This window comes from Ascaphus truei, chromosome 5 (assembly GCF_040206685.1).
Source record: "Ascaphus truei isolate aAscTru1 chromosome 5, aAscTru1.hap1, whole genome shotgun sequence".
In the NCBI taxonomy this organism is placed as follows: domain Eukaryota; kingdom Metazoa; phylum Chordata; class Amphibia; order Anura; family Ascaphidae; genus Ascaphus; species Ascaphus truei.
In genome coordinates, this window is record NC_134487.1 from 282,719,784 (window position 1) to 282,740,189 (window position 20,406).

At 50.9% G+C, this 20,406-nt stretch overlaps 1 protein-coding gene across 3 annotated transcripts in view; it reads right to left on the reverse strand.

Moving 5' to 3' along the window:
• Positions 1 to 14,877, reverse strand: part of LOC142496047 (sodium- and chloride-dependent GABA transporter 1-like) — a 31,613-nt gene extending 16,736 nt beyond the window's left edge. The window contains exon 1 of one of the 3 annotated variants that reach the window (XM_075602332.1): positions 14,853 to 14,877. Coding sequence is in view for 1 of the 3 variants with exons in the window: in XM_075602330.1 (XP_075458445.1) it covers positions 3,011 to 3,018 (8 nt within the window). In the remaining 2 variants the exon portion in view is untranslated. Of the gene's footprint in view, positions 1 to 3,010; positions 3,143 to 7,004; positions 7,117 to 14,852 lie in introns of those variants that run through there. The other 2 variants (XM_075602331.1, XM_075602330.1) reach the window with 2 other exon arrangements.
• Between the last annotated feature and the right edge of the window lie 5,529 nt (positions 14,878 to 20,406).

The following is a 20,406-nucleotide window of genomic DNA, read 5'->3' on the forward strand; positions in this document are numbered from 1 at the left end:
CCAACTCAATTGTGGTAAGTAAAACAGATCAAGAAGCTTTCTAAATGTGCGACAATATACTCAACAAGAGAACTTGGAGTAATGAGGCTCAAGCCTCGGTATCCAATGTCACCACTGACAGATTGAATCTCTCAGCCAGAACAGAACCTCCGTTCGTGTACCCGGTCTATAAACATTTGCTTGTTCCAAGTGCAGCTTGTTTTGTAACGGATATGAGGCACATTCAAGGAATCATAAGGAATCAAGACAGGAGGTAGATGCCATTGTCCACCTAAGAACAAATGACCTGGCTAGGAATGAGGTTAGGATAGTACAGGAGGAGTTTAGACAGTTAAGGACAGCTCTTTGGCAGGTAGGATCCTCAGTGTCACGTTCAGAGGTATTGACAGTATTTAGGGTTGGGAAGAAAGGACTCTTCAGACCAGATACTTTAATGTGTGGATAAGGAGGTGGTATGAAGAGGGATTTGGATTTATTGGACATAGCTCCATCCATCTTTGGAGGGGAACCAGAATACTCAGTGAGCAGCTCAGATGCTTCATTAGTAAGTATTTACTAATACTAGCTGAGAAGGCTATAAAATGAGTCCAAACACAAAAAGGGCTCCCCACAATCCCTCACTCGGCAAGAGAAATTGATTGGGTGGAACTTTACATCAGGAGACCGATCTTGGGGAATGGAAGACAACTTAAATAGAAAAAAAGATCAGTTACACAGGCAGAAGGTGGTGTACAGGAGAAACACGAGGGATTATGAAAAAACGTACAAATACTCATAGTTTGGGAAATAAAATCCCAGAACTAATTGCAATAATGGCAAAAGATCACTTGGATATTGTGGTCTAAGGATTCCGCTTGATCCGTGCCTAGTTTTTCGCTCTAGTTTAGGTTTTTCTGGATCTTGCCCTCCCTGAGCTATTTTTGTCCATCTCGGTTCCTGGCAGCCTCCTATTTAACATGTGGAAAAACGGAGGAATAATCCTCCAAAGACCGATGCTCCAGAATATGCAGAAAACAATATACTTGTAAATGTAAAATCTAATCATGCCACTGATCAAGCCAAATATATTATTTGAGCGTTATGAATTACCCATGTGAAAGCGGACTCACCATCAGGACGGGGACTAAACTGCGGTAAGGGGAGGCAGAGATGCCGGTGAACGTACTGTTAAGAACGTCCCACGGCAATCCCACCACCTCTCCTGCACTACCCTCACCAAATCTTGGCATCCCACACACTAAAGGGTAAAAAAAAGGCTAGTACTCACTGTCTTGACACAACGCCAATGCCGGTCTGATGCTAAGTAGAAAGGCTGTATACTGTATATACACTCTTTGACAAAGTCCTATATCTAGGACGAAACGCGTCAGAGTTATCTCTTGTTATGTGTACAACCATTTTTGCACATTAAACTCTTTATTTTTCTACTAATTGCACCTGTGTTTTGTCCATACCCACCGGATAGCAGTGATCCGCCATTACAGCATTTTTTCTAGCCTCCTATTTAAGGCTGCACTTCCTACAGGAAGTTGTCGAGCAAGGTTTCTGTTTCTATTGCAGTCCCAGTCATGTTACTCTGTCTCCTGTCCTCTTGGTTGTGGATTCTCTGTTGCTGACCTCTCCCTTTGACCCCAACCCTGCACCTTTGCCACCTGCCTTGACCTCTGCCTGTGACCCCGACTCTGCACCTCTACCTTGATCCTCTGCCTGCAACCCAACTACATTTACTCTGATAGGACTCTGTCCCCTGGCTTTGGTCGGTGAATATATACCCTTAACTTAGCCTTGCTTGTCTGCTTCCTGATCTGAGACGAGCACTTTTATATTTTGCTTGGCCCAAAAACTGAACTCCACTGAGGTAGGGAGGGCCGTTTCCCTCCCAGGACATCTAATCTGAGATTACGAGAAATGTCTCACCCAGCAAGACCAACAATTGACACTCATAGCCAGCTCCCTTCAGGCCATTGCCACCTGGTTGGATGCCCTTCAGGTGGGTTCTATCCCTGTACTACCCGCAGTGGCAGTGCATCTGGTACCAGCTCTGTCACTCCCGTTGCCCTGAGAACCACGGATCCCCGGTTTTCTGAATTAATGTTCTATTCAGTTTCAACTCCAATTCATCATGTTTTGCACCCACTGGGCCAAGGTAGAGTAGCATACATAATATTTTTGCTTACGAATTCACACCTATGCATGGAACTTTCCACTATGGCAGAGGTATTCTCCGCTTATTAATGACTCTCTTGCCTTCTTACAGGCATTCAAAAGAGTATTTGATGCTCCAGGACGAGTGTCTCCAGCTTCCTCATCGCCTCCTCGCATTTGTCAGTGAGTATGTACAGTATGGTGGCCCACTATGCATCTGAATTCCATAACCTTGCTGTGGAGACAGGGTGGAATAATGAAGCTCTTGTGGCATCCTTCTGGAAGGGGCTTTCAGAGCTTTTAAAGGATCAACGGACTTGCCAGGAAACCCCTAAAGACCTGGAAGAATTAATATCCTTATGTATCAGATATGAGAATGGCAAACCGAGTGGGATCGTACTCCAAGAACCTCTACTATCAGGCTAGCCTAACCTCCTCTAACTGAACTTCTCCCTGATGAGGAACCCATGCAGTTGGGTAGTATGAAATTATCTGAGCATGAGAAAACTAGGAGATGATCCACTGGCCTGTGCTTGTACTGTGGGCTCAAAGGTCACCATTGACAATATTTCTTTGCTGCTATCTGTGGGGATACTACTTAAAGAGACACTATCCTTTTATGGGATTCACTCTCCCTCGAATTCAGTGCTCCTAGGATTCCCTTGGTTATGGCACCACAAGCCCCAACTCGATTGGGCAATCGATCAAGTGATAACTTGGGGACAACAATGCCATGGGTCCTGTCTTCAAGTGCCTCTTGCCATTTATGAAATTCGACTAGCTACAGAGACTTCCTTGTCTAATCTTTCAGTTCCCAACCAGAAATGTTCTGAAGTATTCAACAAAAAACAGGCAGAGGATTTACCTCCACATTGTTCCTATGATTGTGCCATTGACCTTCTCTCAAGAGCCATCTCTCCTCGAGGTCTCACGTACCCCCATTCGGAGCCAGAAACCAAGGCTATACAGGAATACATTAAGCACAACCTTCAGAGAGGGTTTGTATGCAGATCTATTTCTCCCGCTGGAGCTGGCTTCCTGTTTGTTTCCAAAAAGGATGGATCCCTCAGGCTTTGTATTGATTACAGAGGTCTAATTAAAGTTTTGGTAAATAACTATTACCCTCTACCCCTCATCTCTGAACTCTTCGACCGGTTACATGGAGCCTCTATCTTCACCAAGCTGGATCTTCAAGGGCCATACAATTTGATTCTGATTAAGGAGGGTGACGAATGGGAAATGGCCTTTAATATTTGTGATGGCCATTATGGATATCTGGTCATGTCAGTGGGGTTGTGCAATGCTCTGGCCGTGTTTCAGAACTTTGTTAACGAGACTTTCCAGAATCTACTCGACCAGTTTCTCATTGTATATCTTGCCGATATTCTAATTTTTTTTAAATCCTTGTCCGAACATCGGACACGGTTAAATTAGTTCTCCAAAGATTTTGGGACCATTCACTTTTCGCTAAGCTTGAAAAATGCCACTTTGAGCAGAAGAAGATCTGCTTCCTCTGTTATTTGATTTCCTCTCTTGGTTTCTAAATGGATCGAGCAAAAGTGTCGACAGTGTATGATTGGCCCTTAATTGTGGGTCTCAGACCCACACATCGTGTTCTTGGATTTGACAATTACTAGTGGCGATTTATTAAAAACATCTCCAAAGTGGTTTCGCGCGCTTCACGGCCATTACCAAAAAGGAGGGTGGCAGACCCTACTAAATGGTCTTCTGAGGCTCTACTGGCTTTAGAAAAGCTAAAATCCACCTTTTCTTCTGCACCAGTGCTGATCCATCCGGGTCCTATGAAACCCTTCATGTTAGAAGTAGACACATCCGACCTGGTAGACGGAGCGGTTCTTTCCCAACATAGGGATTTGCATGGAAAATTCCACCCCTGCTTCTCTAACAAATTCTCAGCCACGTAGAGAAATTATGATGACGGTAATCGAGAACTGCTGGCCAATAAAATGGCTCTAGAGGGACATCACAATCCTTACGGATCACAAGAACCTTGAATACATCAAAGGAACAAGGAGACTCTGAACATGTAAGCCTAGATAGGCACTTTTCTTCACTTGGTTCAAACTTGTAATTTCTTTTCACCCAGGATCAAAGAACATCTGAGGAATCAGATCATGTCCCATCATTACTCCTTCGCAAATCATCTCTGCAGTATCCTCATCTCATATAGAAAGGATTTCTCAGGTCCAGGCAGAAGATCTTTGGTCAACATGCACACGTTCTTTGTCGTCCACCCAATTCCGAAGAAAAGTGGTGCAATGGGGGACACCAATCCAAGATGGTTGGTCATCCAGTGGTGAGGAATCTCTGTGACTTCCCGGAACACATCTTTTGGTGGCCTGAGATTCGCTGAGATGTAAAGAAATTTGTGGCAGCCTGCATTGTCTGTGTTCAGACTAAGGTGCATGGAACACTATCCTGTGGCTTGCTGTAGTCTCTACCTGTTCCTGTTCATCTTTGGACCCATTTATCTATGGATTTTATTATGGAACTGCCTCCATCCAAAGGTATGACCCCCACTCTAGTAGTAGTCGACCGCTTAACATGCTAAAGCCCATTTTGTTCCCCTCAAAAATCTACCCACAGCTTCTAAGAACTCTGAGATCTTCATTAAAGAGATTTTTCATCTGCATGGAGTCCCTTCTGATACAGTCTCCAATTCTGGGTCTCAATTTATTTCAAAATTTTGGAGGGCCTTCTGCCTAAAGATGGGAATCCCTCCACTTTCCTCATCATACCATCCCCAGTCCAATGGACTCACGGAAAGAACCAATCAGTCCTTGGAACAGTTTCTTCGCAGTTTTGTGTCTGAGCTTCAGGATGACTGGGTAGACCTGCTTCTGTGTGCCGAGTTTTCCCACAACTCCCTCAAACACAATTCAACACTGGAATCCAAGGCCACTCTTTGGAAGAAAACCCAAGCCAATAAGCAGAGATTACCACCCCCTCCGTTTCAAATAGGGGACCACGTTTGGGGCTCCAAGAAAAACATCCAACAGAGAGTTGTGGTAAATGGAGTACATTCAGAGGAGGGAAGCTAACCAATGGAGCACCTCAGGGATCTGTACTGGGACCAGTGCTCTTTAATATCTTAGTGACATTACAAATGGTCTGGAGGGGAAAGTATGCCTTTTTGCAAGTGACACAAAGATTTGCAACAGGGTTGACACTCGAGGGGGTGAGTCGGTGAACAACATAATGATAAATTATTTATATGGATTAGATGAATGGTCAAGGGTGTGGCAACTACAATGTAATGCCAAAAAGTGCAAAATAATGCACTTGGGTCACAAAAATCCAGAGGCAGAATAAAGGATTAATGTCACTATAATCTCAACTACTATAGAGGAGGAGATGCCAGAGAGCAGGTAAGAGAACAGGGTTGTGCGATGTAAAAAGTGTGCTCACCCCTGATCTACAGCATAAGACTTATCAGGAAAGACTACAGGACCTTAATATGTGTCAGAGTCTTCCTAGACACCCTGCTCCCAGCCACAGTTCCTTTCTCTGTCCCCCGGGTGTGATGCTGTTTTCGGTCTGCTCTGGGGTTCCTCTGTCTGTCTGTCTCCTTGTTGCTCCTGTCCTCTGTCCTTATAGTTTCCTGTTTCCTGTTCCTCCCTTGCCTTTGTTTTGTGTCCAGACTTCCATCCCCATGTTTCTGCTTCTGTTCCTGTTCTGTATTTAGTCCTGTTCATATTAAAGGCCCTTGCTATTTGAACTAGATTGCCCTAGTTTGTTTCCTGCTAGCAAGTCCTAGTCCTGTCCCTGCTCCCTAGTCTCAGTTCTTGCTCCCCTGACCTGCTCCTGCCTTCCTGTTGCCAACCTCTGCCTGGACCCCGACGATCCTTGCTTGCTGCCTGCAACCGAACCCTGTCTGTGACCACGACGATCCTGCTTACCACCTGCCATCGACCTCAGCCCGTGGCCCCAATACTGTAATTCACGCTCCCTACTTTTCCAGCCACCCAGGTCCTACCTGCTCCAGGACTCTCCCTCGTGACAATATGTAACATTACCTATTTATATCTGTTTGTGCATGTTTGTCCTTATTTGTATGTAACTCTGTTTATGTAATTAGCAAATCTCTGTACCCCCATTGTACCGCACTGCAGAATATGTTGGTGCTTTACCAGCTTAGAGGAGTGAAGGGAGAGGGGATATGATGGAAACTGTCATATATATAAAGGGATTCAACAAAGTACAGGAGGGATGCATATTACAAAGAAAGAGGAGTGGTAGAACAAGAGGCCATTCTTTGAAGTGGGATGCTAAGTGTGAGGAAGCACTTTGTTCATGGAAAGGGTGGTGCATTCGTGGAATAGAGCCTCCCAACAGAAGTGGTAGGGGCTAACACAGTGGTTCATGTCACAAGATTTTTTTATGTGAATCGTATGGTCACATGTAATAGTTGTGCTAGGACACACACACACACTATATATATATAATGTATCTGAGGCAGGAGGTGCACACCCATACCTCTCCCTTACCAGCCGATTGGGTACACTTTTTCTTTCCCATTGAGGGACACGAACTGTCACTAGTGGTACACCTGCATGGTGCTACTCACCTAGTGCACTAAATATTTCATACTTGTTTCCTGCAGTAAGGGAATACCAACATGCCTGGGATAGACATAAGGCTGAAGCCCAAGTATGAAAGAAAGCCAAAGATCAAATAGGGTCTGAGGTTTTACAGCGGACAGGAAAATGGGCAGACTATGGGGCGCCAAGTGCCGTCAAATTCTACGTTTGTATTTATGTGTTGGAGGGTCCTGCAATGTGTTGCCTGGAAGCTCTGAAGGGGATTAATAAAAATGGAGGCCGGTGCTGGTCCCTTACCTTACGAAGCGTCCACACCTACAGAGCGGAATAAAGCGTCTTGACTCCCACTGACCGAGTCAGATCTGAATGCCCCAGCCCTGTCCTGAGCTTCTGTGCAGGACGCACCCCCCCCCCCCCCCGCCGGCTCATTAGGACACATATTGACGAGCTGTTAATGAGTTTGCGGCTTATGTCCAATCTAATCAGGGACCAATGCGTCCAGAACCGATCGCTCTGTGAAGTGTCCTTGAAGGACACGGATATGTGACGGGTATTTGTATACACGGTAACTGCCCCCATGTGCTTCATTTATCTCCTTCCTCCCTGATAAAGGTTCCCATGGAAAAGGACAGGCTGCCCTGATGTTCACATGTTTGTCACATATGGTTACATGTGTCAGTTACCCTGATAGTCACACACAGGTCTCTTTATCAGAGTCTCCCGGCTGCAAAACGGGGGCAAAGCTGTATCCTGCACTAGGATTATCCAACCCTCACCCCCCGCTGATATATCCTCCCCCTCGCTGTCCTTCCTCCTCTCTCCGGTCCCCGCCTTTGGGTTTCTGCCCTTTTCAGGTGAATATTAAACTAATCGTGGAGACGTTTCTGACTTGTTTTCATGAAACATCTTTGCCCACAAGAACTTGTCTCCCTGAGAGCTGCTCATGAATGCTCTGTGTAAAATGGGACATCGCCTGCACCCCCCCACCCAGATAAAGACGCAGGCAGCGCCCACCCTGCTCCTCTGCTCTCTCAGGGACAAGCTCACCTCCCCTAACCTCCACATGGCCCCCTCCCTCATTTGTATAAACCTCCCCCCCTTATAATAGGACCTGAAACTCCACTGCTTGTCTCCGACCCCTGAACTCCTTGTCTCCATGTGTCTGCAGCATCACTGCATGTTTTTGGGTTTGTTTGCTCAGTGTTGGGGCTTCTGGCAGTGAATGGGGTTAAGAATATACATTCTCAGAGAAGATTAAAGGAAAAGTCTGAGATCTCCCAATAACCCAAATATTCTGGCCCCAAATCTTCACATGAGATCAGTTCACCCTACGACCGCTCTCTCTTCAATCTCTCTTTTAACAGTCCCTTCTAATTAAATACAGACATCACCTCTCACTGATTTAGGATCAGTCTCACTGATCTAATAGACCTCAGCGGGGTCTCACTCATACACCCCAGCGGGGTCTCACTCATACATCTCAGGTGGGTCTCCCTAATGCACCTCAGCGGGGTCTCACTGATACATCTCAGCGGGGTCTCACTGATACATCTCAGCGGGGTCTCACTGATACATCTCAGCGGGGTCTCACTGACACAACTCAGCGGGGTCTCACTGATACATCTCAGCGGGGTCTCACTGATACATCTCAGCGGGGTCTCACTGACACAACTCAGCGGGGTCTCACTGATACATCTCAGCGGGGTCTCACTGATACATCTCAGCGGGGTCTCACTGATACATCTCAGCGGGGTCTCCCTGATGCATCTCAGCGGCGTCTCACTCATACATCTCAGCGGGGTCTCACTCATACACCTCAGCGGGGTCTCACTCATACATCTCAGCGGGGTCTCACTGATACACCTCAGCGGGGTCTCCCTGATGCACCTCAGCGGGGTCTCACTGATACATCTCAGCGGGGTCTCACTGATACATCTCAGCGGGGTCTCACTGATACATCTCAGCGGGGTCTCACTGACACAACTCAGCGGGGTCTCACTGATACATCTCAGCGGGGTCTCACTGATACATCTCAGCGGGGTCTCACTGACACAACTCAGCGGGGTCTCACTGATACATCTCAGCGGGTCTCACTGATACATCTCAGCGGGGTCTCACTGATACATCTCAGCGGGGTCTCCCTGATGCATCTCAGCGGCGTCTCACTCATACATCTCAGCGGGGTCTCACTCATACACCTCAGCGGGGTCTCACTCATACATCTCAGCGGGGTCTCACTGATACACCTCAGCGGGGTCTCCCTGATGCACCTCAGCGGGGTCTCACTGATACATCTCAGCGGGGTCTCACTGATACATCTCAGCGGGGTCTCACAGATACATCTCAGCGGGGTCTCACTGATACACCTCAGCGGGGTCTCACTGATACATCTCAGCGGGGTCTCACTGATACATCTCAGCGGGGTCTCACTGATACATCTCAGCGGGGTCTCACTGATACATCTCAGCGGGGTCTCACTGATACATCTCAGCGGGGTCTCACTGATACATCTCAGCGGGGTCTCACTGATACAACTCAGCGGGGTCTCACTGATACACCTCAGCGGGGTCTCACTGATACAACTCAGCGGGGTCTCACTGATACATCTCAGCGGGGTCTCACTGATACACCTCAGCGGGGTCTCACTGATACATCTCAGCGGGGTCTCCCTAATGCATCTCAGCGGGGTCTCACTCATACACCTCAGCGGGGTCTCACTGATACATCTCAGCGGGGTCTGACTGATACAACTCAGCGGGGTCTCACTGATACATCTCAGCGGGGTCTCACTGATACACCTCAGCGGGGTCTCACTGATACACCTCAGCGGGGTCACACTCATACATCTCAGCGGGGTCTCACTGATACAACTCATCGGGGTCTCACTGATACATCTCAGCGGGGTCTCACTGATACATCTCAGCGGGGTCTCACTGATACATCTCAGCGGGGTCTCACTGATACATCTCAGCGGGGTCTCACTGATACATCTCAGCGGGGTCTCACTGATACATCTCAGCGGGGTCTCACTGATACACCTCAGCGGGGTCTCACTCATACATCTCAGCGGGGTCTCACTCATACACCTCAGCGGGGTCTCACTCATACATCTCAGCGGGGTCTCACTGATACAACTCAGCGGGGTCTCACTGATACATCTCAGCGGGGTCTCACTGATACATTTCAGCTGGGTCTCACTCATACATCTCAGCGGGGTCTCCCTGATACATCTCAGCGGGGTCTCACTGATACATCTCAGTGGGGTCTCACTGATACACTTCAGCGGGGTCTCCCTGATACAACTCAGCGGGGTCTCACTGATACACCTCAGCGGGGTCTCACTGATACACCTCAGCGGGGTCTCACTGATACATCTCAGCGGGGTCTCACTGATACACCTCAGCGGGGTCTCCCTGATACAACTCAGCGGGGTCTCACTGATACACCTCAGCGGGGTCTCACTGATACACCTCAGCGGGGTCTCACTGATACACCTCAGCGGGGTCTCACTCATACATCTCAGCGGGGTCTCACTGATACACCTCAGCGGGGTCTCACTGATACACCTCAGCGGGGTCTCACTGATACATCTCAGCGGGGTCTCACTCATACACCTCAGCGGGGTCTCACTCATACATCTCAGCGGGGTCTCACTGATACATCTCAGCGGGGTCTCACTGATACATCTCAGCGGGGTCTCCCTGATGCATCTCAGCGGCGTCTCACTCATACATCTCAGCGGGGTCTCACTCATACACCTCAGCGGGGTCTCACTCATACATCTCAGCGGGGTCTCACTGATACACCTCAGCGGGGTCTCCCTGATGCACCTCAGCGGGGTCTCACTGATACATCTCAGCGGGGTCTCACTGATACATCTCAGCGGGGTCTCACTGATACATCTCAGCGGGGTCTCACTGACACAACTCAGCGGGGTCTCACTGATACATCTCAGCGGGGTCTCACTGATACATCTCAGCGGGGTCTCACTGACACAACTCAGCGGGGTCTCACTGATACACCTCAGCGGGGTCTCACTGATACATCTCAGCGGGTCTCACTGATACATCTCAGCGGGGTCTCACTGATACATCTCAGCGGGGTCTCCCTGATGCATCTCAGCGGCGTCTCACTCATACATCTCAGCGGGGTCTCACTCATACACCTCAGCGGGGTCTCACTCATACATCTCAGCGGGGTCTCACTGATACAACTCAGCGGGGTCTCACTGATACATCTCAGCGGGGTCTCACTGATACATCTCAGCGGGGTCTCACTGATACATCTCAGCGGGGTCTCACTGATACATCTCAGCGGGGTCTCACTGATACATCTCAGCGGGGTCTCACTCATACATCTCAGCGGGGTCTCACTCATACATCTCAGCGGGGTCTCACTGATACATCTCAGCGGGGTCTCACTGATACATCTCAGCGGGGTCTCACTGATACATCTCAGCGGGGTCTCACTGATACATCTCAGCGGGGTCTCACTGATACACCTCAGCGGGGTCTCACTCATACACCTCAGCGGGGTCTCACTCATACATCTCAGCGGGGTCTCACTGATACAACTCAGCGGGGTCTCACTGATACATTTCAGCTGGGTCTCACTGATACATCTCAGCGGGGTCTCACTGATACATCTCAGCGGGGTCTCACAGATACATCTCAGCGGGGTCTCACTGATACACCTCAGCGGGGTCTCACTGATACATCTCAGCGGGGTCTCACTGATACATCTCAGCAGGGTCTCACTGATACACCTCAGCGGGGTCTCCCTGATACAACTCAGCGGGGTCTCACTGATACACCTCAGCGGGGTCTCACTGATACACCTCAGCGGGGTCTCACTGATACACCTCAGCGGGGTCTCACTCATACATCTCAGCGGGGTCTCACTGATACACCTCAGCGGGGTCTCACTGATACACCTCAGCGGGGTCTCACTGATACATCTCAGCGGGGTCTCACTCATACATCTCAGCGGGGTCTCACTGATACACCTCAGCGGGGTCTCCCTGATGCACCTCAGCGGGGTCTCACTGATACATCTCAGCGGGGTCTCACTGATACATCTCAGCGGGGTCTCACTGATACATCTCAGCGGGGTCTCACTGACACAACTCAGCGGGGTCTCACTGATACATCTCAGCGGGGTCTCACTGATACATCTCAGCGGGGTCTCACTGACACAACTCAGCGGGTTCTCACTGATACATCTCAGCGGGTCTCACTGATACATCTCAGCGGGGTCTCACTGATACATCTCAGCGGGGTCTCACTGATACACCTCAGCGGGGTCTCACTGATACATCTCAGCGGGGTCTCCCTGATGCATCTCAGCGGCGTCTCACTCATACATCTCAGCGGGGTCTCACTCATACACCTCAGCGGGGTCTCACTCATACATCTCAGCGGGGTCTCACTGACACAACTCAGCGGGGTCTCCCTGATGCATCTCAGCGGCGTCTCACTCATACATCTCAGCGGGGTCTCACTCATACACCTCAGCGGGGTCTCACTCATACATCTCAGCGGGGTCTCACTGATACATCTCAGCGGGGTCTCACTGATACATCTCAGCGGGGTCTCACAGATACATCTCAGCGGGGTCTCACTGATACACCTCAGCGGTGTCTCACTGATACATCTCAGCGGGGTCTCACTGATACATCTCAGCGGGGTCTCACTGATACATCTCAGCGGGGTCTCACTGATACATCTCAGCGGGGTCTCACTGATACATCTCAGCGGGGTCTCACTGATACATCTCAGCGGGGTCTCACTGATACAACTCAGCGGGGTCTCACTGATACACCTCAGCGGGGTCTCACTGATACAACTCAGCGGGGTCTCACTGATACATCTCAGCGGGGTCTCACTGATACACCTCAGCGGGGTCTCACTGATACATCTCAGCGGGGTCTCCCTAATGCATCTCAGCGGGGTCTCACTCATACACCTCAGCGGGGTCTCACTGATACATCTCAGCGGGGTCTGACTGATACAACTCAGCGGGGTCTCACTGATACACCTCAGCGGGGTCTCACTGATACACCTCAGCGGGGTCACACTCATACATCTCAGCGGGGTCTCACTGATACAACTCAGCGGGGTCTCACTGATACATCTCAGCGGGGTCTCACTGATACATCTCAGCGGGGTCTCACTGATACATCTCAGCGGGGTCTCACTGATACATCTCAGCGGGGTCTCACTGATACATCTCAGCGGGGTCTCACTGATACACCTCAGCAGGGTCTCACTGATACACCTCAGCGGGGTCTCACTGATACACCTCAGCGGGGTCTCACTCATACATCTCAGCGGGGTCTCACTCATACACCTCAGCGGGGTCTCACTCATACATCTCAGCGGGGTCTCACTGATACAACTCAGCGGGGTCTCACTGATACATTTCAGCTGGGTCTCACTGATACATCTCAGCGGGGTCTCACTGATACATCTCAGTGGGGTCTCACTGATACACTTCAGCGGGGTCTCCCTGATACAACTCAGCGGGGTCTCACTGATACACCTCAGCGGGGTCTCACTGATACACCTCAGCGGGGTCTCACTGATACATCTCAGCGGGGTCTCACTGATACACCTCAGCGGGGTCTCACTGATACATCTCAGCGGGGTCTCACTCATACACCTCAGCGGGGTCTCACTCATACATCTCAGCGGGGTCTCACTGATACATCTCAGCGGGGTCTCACTGATACATCTCAGCGGGGTCTCCCTGATGCATCTCAGCGGCGTCTCACTCATACATCTCAGCGGGGTCTCACTCATACACCTCAGCGGGGTCTCACTCATACATCTCAGCGGGGTCTCACTGATACACCTCAGCGGGGTCTCCCTGATGCACCTCAGCGGGGTCTCACTGATACATCTCAGCGGGGTCTCACTGATACATCTCAGCGGGGTCTCACTGATACATCTCAGCGGGGTCTCACTGACACAACTCAGCGGGGTCTCACTGATACATCTCAGCGGGGTCTCACTGATACATCTCAGCGGGGTCTCACTGACACAACTCAGCGGGGTCTCACTGATACATCTCAGCGGGTCTCACTGATACATCTCAGCGGGGTCTCACTGATACATCTCAGCGGGGTCTCACTGATACACCTCAGCGGGGTCTCACTGATACATCTCAGCGGGGTCTCCCTGATGCATCTCAGCGGCGTCTCACTCATACATCTCAGCGGGGTCTCACTCATACACCTCAGCGGGGTCTCACTCATACATCTCAGCGGGGTCTCACTGACACAACTCAGCGGGGTCTCCCTGATGCATCTCAGCGGCGTCTCACTCATACATCTCAGCGGGGTCTCACTGATACACCTCAGCGGGGTCTCACTGATACATCTCAGCGGGGTCTCACTCATACACCTCAGCGGGGTCTCACTGATACATCTCAGCGGGGTCTCACTCATACATCTCAGCGGGGTCTCACTGATATAACTCAGCGGGGTCTCACTGATACATCTCAGCTGGGTCTCACTGATACATCTCAGCGGGGTCTCACTCATACATCTCAGCGGGGTCTCACTGATACACCTCAGCGGGGTCTCATTGATACACCTCAGCGGGGTCTCACTGATACACCTCAGCGGGGTCTCACTGATACACCTCAGCGGGGTCTCACTGATACATCTCAGCTGGGTCTCACTGATACATCTCAGCGGGGTCTCACTCATACATCTCAGCGGGGTCTCACTGATACACCTCAGCGGGGTCTCATTGATACACCTCAGCGGGGTCTCACTGATACACCTCAGCGGGGTCTCACTGATACACCTCAGCGGGGTCTCACTGATACATCTCAGCGGGGTCTCACTGATACATCTCAGCGGGGTCTCACTGATACATCTCAGCGGGGTCTCACTGATACATCTCAGCGGGGTCTCACTGATACATCTCAGCGGGGTCTCACTGATACAACTCAGCGGGGTCTCACTCATACATCTCAGCGGGGTCTCACTCATACATCTCAGCGGGGTCTCACTGATACATCTCAGCGGGGTCTCACAGATACAATTCAGCGGGGTCTCACTGATACAACTCAGCGGGGTCTCACTGATACATCTCAGCGGGGTCTCCCTGATGCAGCTCAGCGGGGAATCACTCTTACATCTCAGCTGGGTCTCCCTGATGCAGCTCAGCTTGCTCTCCCTGATGCAGCTCAGCGGGCTCTCCCTGATGCAGCTCAGCAGGGTTTCCTTGATGCAGCTTAAACCGGGGTATGCCTGTATATGCTAAAAAGGAATGTCCATACTACAGCTCATCAGCATAGTGTGAATGTCATGCTATGTCAGGATAACATTACTCCCAGGCAAACACTGACATAGGGCTTTGGGAGGAGGGGAGAGGGGAAAACTGCAGGGAAATAATGCTACATTGTTTAAGTCATCCCTACACCTGGTGCTTTCCCCGGCCACGCAATGAAATGTGGCTTTCTGCCTGTTGCTTTCCTTCTATTTTAGTGTCTGGTTGGGCATGGGAATAATGTCAAGTTATGTATGACTTACATCAGGGGTGCTCAACTCCAGTCCTCAAGCCCCCCGAAACAGGTCTGGTTTTCAGGATATCCCAGCTTCAGCACAGGTGGCTCAATCAGTCCCTGCTTCAGCACAGGTGGCTCAATCAGAGGCTCCGTCTTTGACAGGAGCCACCAGTGCTAAAGCTGGGATATCCTTAAAGCCTGTCCTGTTGGGGGGATGCGGGGGGAGGGGGTCTTGAGGACTGGAGTGGAGAACCCCTTCACTAAGTCCCTTGGTTAACTATTCAGTGCTAAATACCCTGTCATCAAATATGGAATAACTTGGAACTGTTACTTGTCGAACACTGCGCCTCTGATTTGAGCCACCTGTGCTGAAGCAGGGACTGATTTGAGCCACCTGTGCTGAAGCAGGGACTGATTGAGCCACCTGTGCTGAAGCTGGGACTGCTTGAGTCCCCTGTGCTGAAGCTGGGATATCCTGAAAGGCTTGAGAGCTGGAGTTGAGCACTCCTGACTTACCCAATGTAAGATTATTATTTTACGATTAACAGAGCTCTGTGAGTAAGGGGTTCTTCTGCGAGCGGCTCGTTTACACACAATCTGCATAGAACTGGCTCTGTGCTTCAGAACGCGAGGCTGCTAACATTACATTACTTTAGTGAATGCAGTGTTACCATGAACGGGACATGGAACAGGTCCACGGAGTTCAGTGGCTCTGGACCTTGCATTTTTTCCTTGCAGAACACCTGGAGCCTTGTTAGCGCTGGTTTTACTAACGTTTTGCAGGCGTAAGACTTTGGGAAATAACCCCCTGTGACGTAGTGTCTGGTGGCCTGAGTAAGACTGGAGGAGTCTGGGAGCAGCGTGTGAGTGTGAGTCAGGGCACCTAGTGCTCAATCCTGTGCCACTTAAGAGCAGGTGCGGCCAATTCCAGTCCTCAAGGGCCCCCAATAGGTCAGGTGTGAAGGATATCCCTGCTTCAGCACAGGCGGATCAGTCTGATTGAGCCACCTGTGCTGAAGCAGGGATATCCTTCAAACCGGACCTGTTGATGGCCCTTGAGGACTGGAGTTGGCCACCCCCCGCTCTAGAGTATTCCCAGGACAGATCTGAGCATGAGAAGGTTTTTTTTTTTGCACCTTGTTTGGGAATCGGGTGACGTTCGCCAGACAGTGTCACTGCCCCAGAGCACCGATCCCCTGTCTCATCTCACCATCTATCTGCCTTCCCAAATCCCCAGACACCCATCGCCCCGCTGGCCCAGTCCCACGTGCGCTCGGTGCCCTCAGGGGAGCGCAGTGCTCCTCTCACACAGTCTGCGAGGCTGTCAGGGCAGGTTACTTCAGCATCACTGGGGCGCTGTAAAAATAAACTGCTTCCTTTCCTTGTGGCACCAACCTGGTGAGGAGAAGTACGAGGGAGAGAGGAACTGGGGCACGCGAACCCCTTCACTGCTGGAGGTCTGTGATGTGCTGCTTTACCCTCTCTGTTGAAGGGTTAAAGGTATTAAGAATCTGAAATCCTCAGCTAACCTAATGCTGCAGTTCCACTTAGTTCCAACTCTCACAAGCTTGACTCACTCCTAATAAGTGAGACTCATTCCTAATAAGCGAGACTCATTCCTAATAAGCGAGACTCATTCCTAGCGAGCAAGACTCATTCCTAGCGAGTGAGACTCATTCCTTGCGAGTGAGACTCATTCCTAGCGAGTGAAACTCATTCCTAGCGAGTGAGACTCAATCCTAGCGAGTGAGACTCATTCCTAGCGAGTGAAACTCATTCCTAGCGAGTGAGACTCATTCCTAGCGAGTGAGACTCATTCCTAGCGAGTGAAACTCATTCCTAGCGAGTGAGACTCATTCCTAGCGAGCGAGACTCATTCCTAGCGAGCGAAACTCATTCCTAGCGAGCGAAACTCATTCCTAGCGAGCGAAACTCATTCCTTGCGAGTGAGACTCATTCCTTGCGAGTGAAACTCATTCCTAGCGAGTGAGACTCATTCCTAGCGAGTGAGACTCATTCCTAGCGAGTGAGACTCATTCCTAGCGAGTGAAACTCATTCCTAGCGAGCGAGACTCATTCCTAGCGAGCGAGACTCATTCCTAGCGAGTGAAACTCAATCCTAGCGAGCGAGACTCATTCCTAGCGAGCGAGACTCATTCCTAGCGAGCGAGACTCAATTCTAGTGAGTGAGGCTCATTCCTAGCGAGTGAGACTCATTCCTAGCGAGTGAGACTCATTCCTAGTGAGTGTGACTCATTCCTAGCGAGTGAGACTCATTCCTAGTGAGTGAGACTCATTCCTAGCGAGTGAGGCTCATTCCTAGCGAGTGTGGCTCATTCCTAGCGAGTGAGACTCATTCCTAGCGAGTGAGACTCATTCCTAGCGAGTGAGACTCATTCCTAGCGAGTGAGACTGCCTTCCAATAAATAACGGAGACATGCAAGTTCCCCCACCCTCTCTTCCCTGGAGGATTCTGCTCTGACAGGAGGGGGCTTCATGTGTAATTTTAAGGCAGCTGACGCTTCTTTACAAGTGGAAAAATCTGTCCCCTTCTGATGTGTGAGTGTGACAGTCTGGGCACAGCGCAGAGCTGCAGAGATGTGATGCGTGCTGAGCTATTTATAAAACACACAATGCTGTATAACTGCTTGGAGGCAAAACAGCAGTAATCATGGGGAGTTGTGTGCATAACTAAAATTGCAGAGCGAAGAGCGACGAGAGCAGAGCGCAGATCAGACAAGGTACAGAGCGCAGAGAGCAGAGCGCAGATCAGACAGGGTAGAGAGCGCAGAGAGCAGAGTGCAGATCAGGGTACAGAGCGAAGAGAGCAGAGCGCAGATCAGACGGTACAGAGCGCAGAGAGCAGAGCGCAGATCAGACAGGGTACAGAGCTCAGAGAGCAGAACGCAGATCAGACAGGGTACAGAGTGAAGAGAGCAGAGCGCAGATCAGACAGGGTACAGAGCGCAGAGAGCAGAGCGCAGATCAGACGGTACAGAGCGCAGAGAGCAGAGCGCAGATCAGACAGGGTACAGAGCGCAGAGAGCAGAGCGCAGATCAGACAAGGTTCAGAGCGCAGAGAGCAGAGCGCAGATCAGACAGGGTACAGAGTGAAGAGAGCAGAGCGCAGATCAGACAGGGTACAGAGCTCAGAGAGCAGAGCGCAGATCAGACAGGGTACAGAGCGCAGAGAGCAGAGCGCAGATCAGACAAGGTTCAGAGCGCAGAGAGCAGAGCGCAGATCAGACAGGGTACAGAGTGAAGAGAGCAGAGCGCAGATCAGACAGGGTAGAGAGCGCAGAGAGCAGAGCGCAGATCAGACGGTACAGAGCGAAGAGAGCAGAGCGCAGATCAGACAAAGTTCAGAGCGCAGAGAGCAGAGCGCAGATCAGACAGGGTAGAGAGTGCAGAGAGCAGAGCGCAGATCAGAGATGGTACAGAACGCAGAGAGCAGAGCGCAGATCAGACAGGGTACAGAGCTCAGAGAGCAAAGCGCAGATCAGACAGGGTACAGAGCGAAGAGAGCAGAGCGCAGATCAGACAGGGTACAGAGCGAAGAGAGCAGAGCGCATATCAGACAGGGTACAGAGTGAAGAGAGCAGAGCGCAGATCAGACAGGGTACAGAGTGAAGAGAGCAGAGCGCAGATCAGACAGGGTACAGAGTGAAGAGAGCAGAGCGCAGATCAGACATGGTACAGAGTGAAGAGAGAAGAGTGCAGATCAGACAGGGTACAGAACGAAGAGAGCAGAGCGCAGATCAGACATGGTACAGAGTGAAGAGAGCAGAGCGCAGATCAGACAGGGTACAGAGCGCAGAGAGCAGAGCGCAGATCAGACAGGGTACAGAGCGCAGAGAGCAGAGCGCAGATCAGACAGGGTACAGAGTGAAGAGAGCAGAGCGCAGATCAGACAGGGTACAGAGCAAAGAGAGCAGAGCGCAGATCAGACAGGGTACAGAGCGCAGAGAGCAGAGTGCAGATCAGACAGGGTACAGAGTGAAGAGAGCAGAGCGCAGATCAGACAGGGTACAGAGCAAAGAGAGCAGAGCGCAGATCAGACAGGGTACAGAGCAAAGAGAGCAGAGCGCAGATCAGACGGTACAGAGCGAAGAGAGCAGGGCGCAGATCAGGGTACAGAGCGAAGAGAGCAGAGCGCAGATCAGGGTACAGAGCGAAGAGAGCAGATCAGACAGGGTACAGAGCGAAGAGAGTAGAGCGCAGATCAGACATGGTACAGAGTGAAGAGAGAAGAGTGCAGATCAGACAGGGTACAGAACGAAGAGAGCAGAGCGCAGATCAGACATGGTACAGAGTGAAGAGAGCAGAGCGCAGATCAGACAGGGTACAGAGCGAAGAGAGCAGAGCGCAGATCAGACAGGGTACAGAGTGAAGAGAGCAGAGCGCAGATCAGACAGGGTACAGAGCAAAGAGAGCAGAGCGCAGATCAGACAGGGTACAGAGCAAAGAGAGCAGAGCGCAGATCAGACGGTACAGAGCGAAGAGAGCAGGGCGCAGATCAGGGTACAGAGCGAAGAGAGCAGAGCGCAGATCAGACAGGGTACAGAGCAAAGAGAGCAGGGCGCAGATCAGGGTACAGAGCGAAGAGAGCAGAGCGCAGATCAGACAGGGTACAGAGCGCAGAGAGCAGAGCGCAGATCAGGGTACAGAGCGAAGAGAGCAGGGTGCAGATCAGGGTACAGAGCGAAGAGAGCAGAGCGCAGATCAGACAGGGTACAGAGCAAAGAGAGCAGAGCGCAGATCAGACAGGGTACAGAGCAAAGAGAGCAGAGCGCAGATCAGGGTACAGAGCGAAGAGAGCAGGGCGCAGATCAGACAGGGTACAGAGCGCAGAGAGCAGAGCGCAGATCAGACAGGGTACAGAGCAAAGAGAGCAGAGCGCAGATCAGACAGGGTACAGAGCAAAGAGAGCAGAGCGCAGATCAGACAGGGTACAGAGCAAAGAGAGCAGAGCGCAGATCAGGGTACAGAGCGAAGAGAGCAGGGTGCAGATCAGGGTACAGAGCGAAGAGAGCAGAGCGCAGATCAGACAGGATACAGAGCAGAGCGCAGATCAGGGTACAGAGCGAAGAGAGCAGAGAGCAGAGCGCAGATCAGACAGGGTACAGAGCGAAGAGAGTAGAGCGCAGATCAGACAGGGTACAGAGCAAAGAGAGCAGAGCGC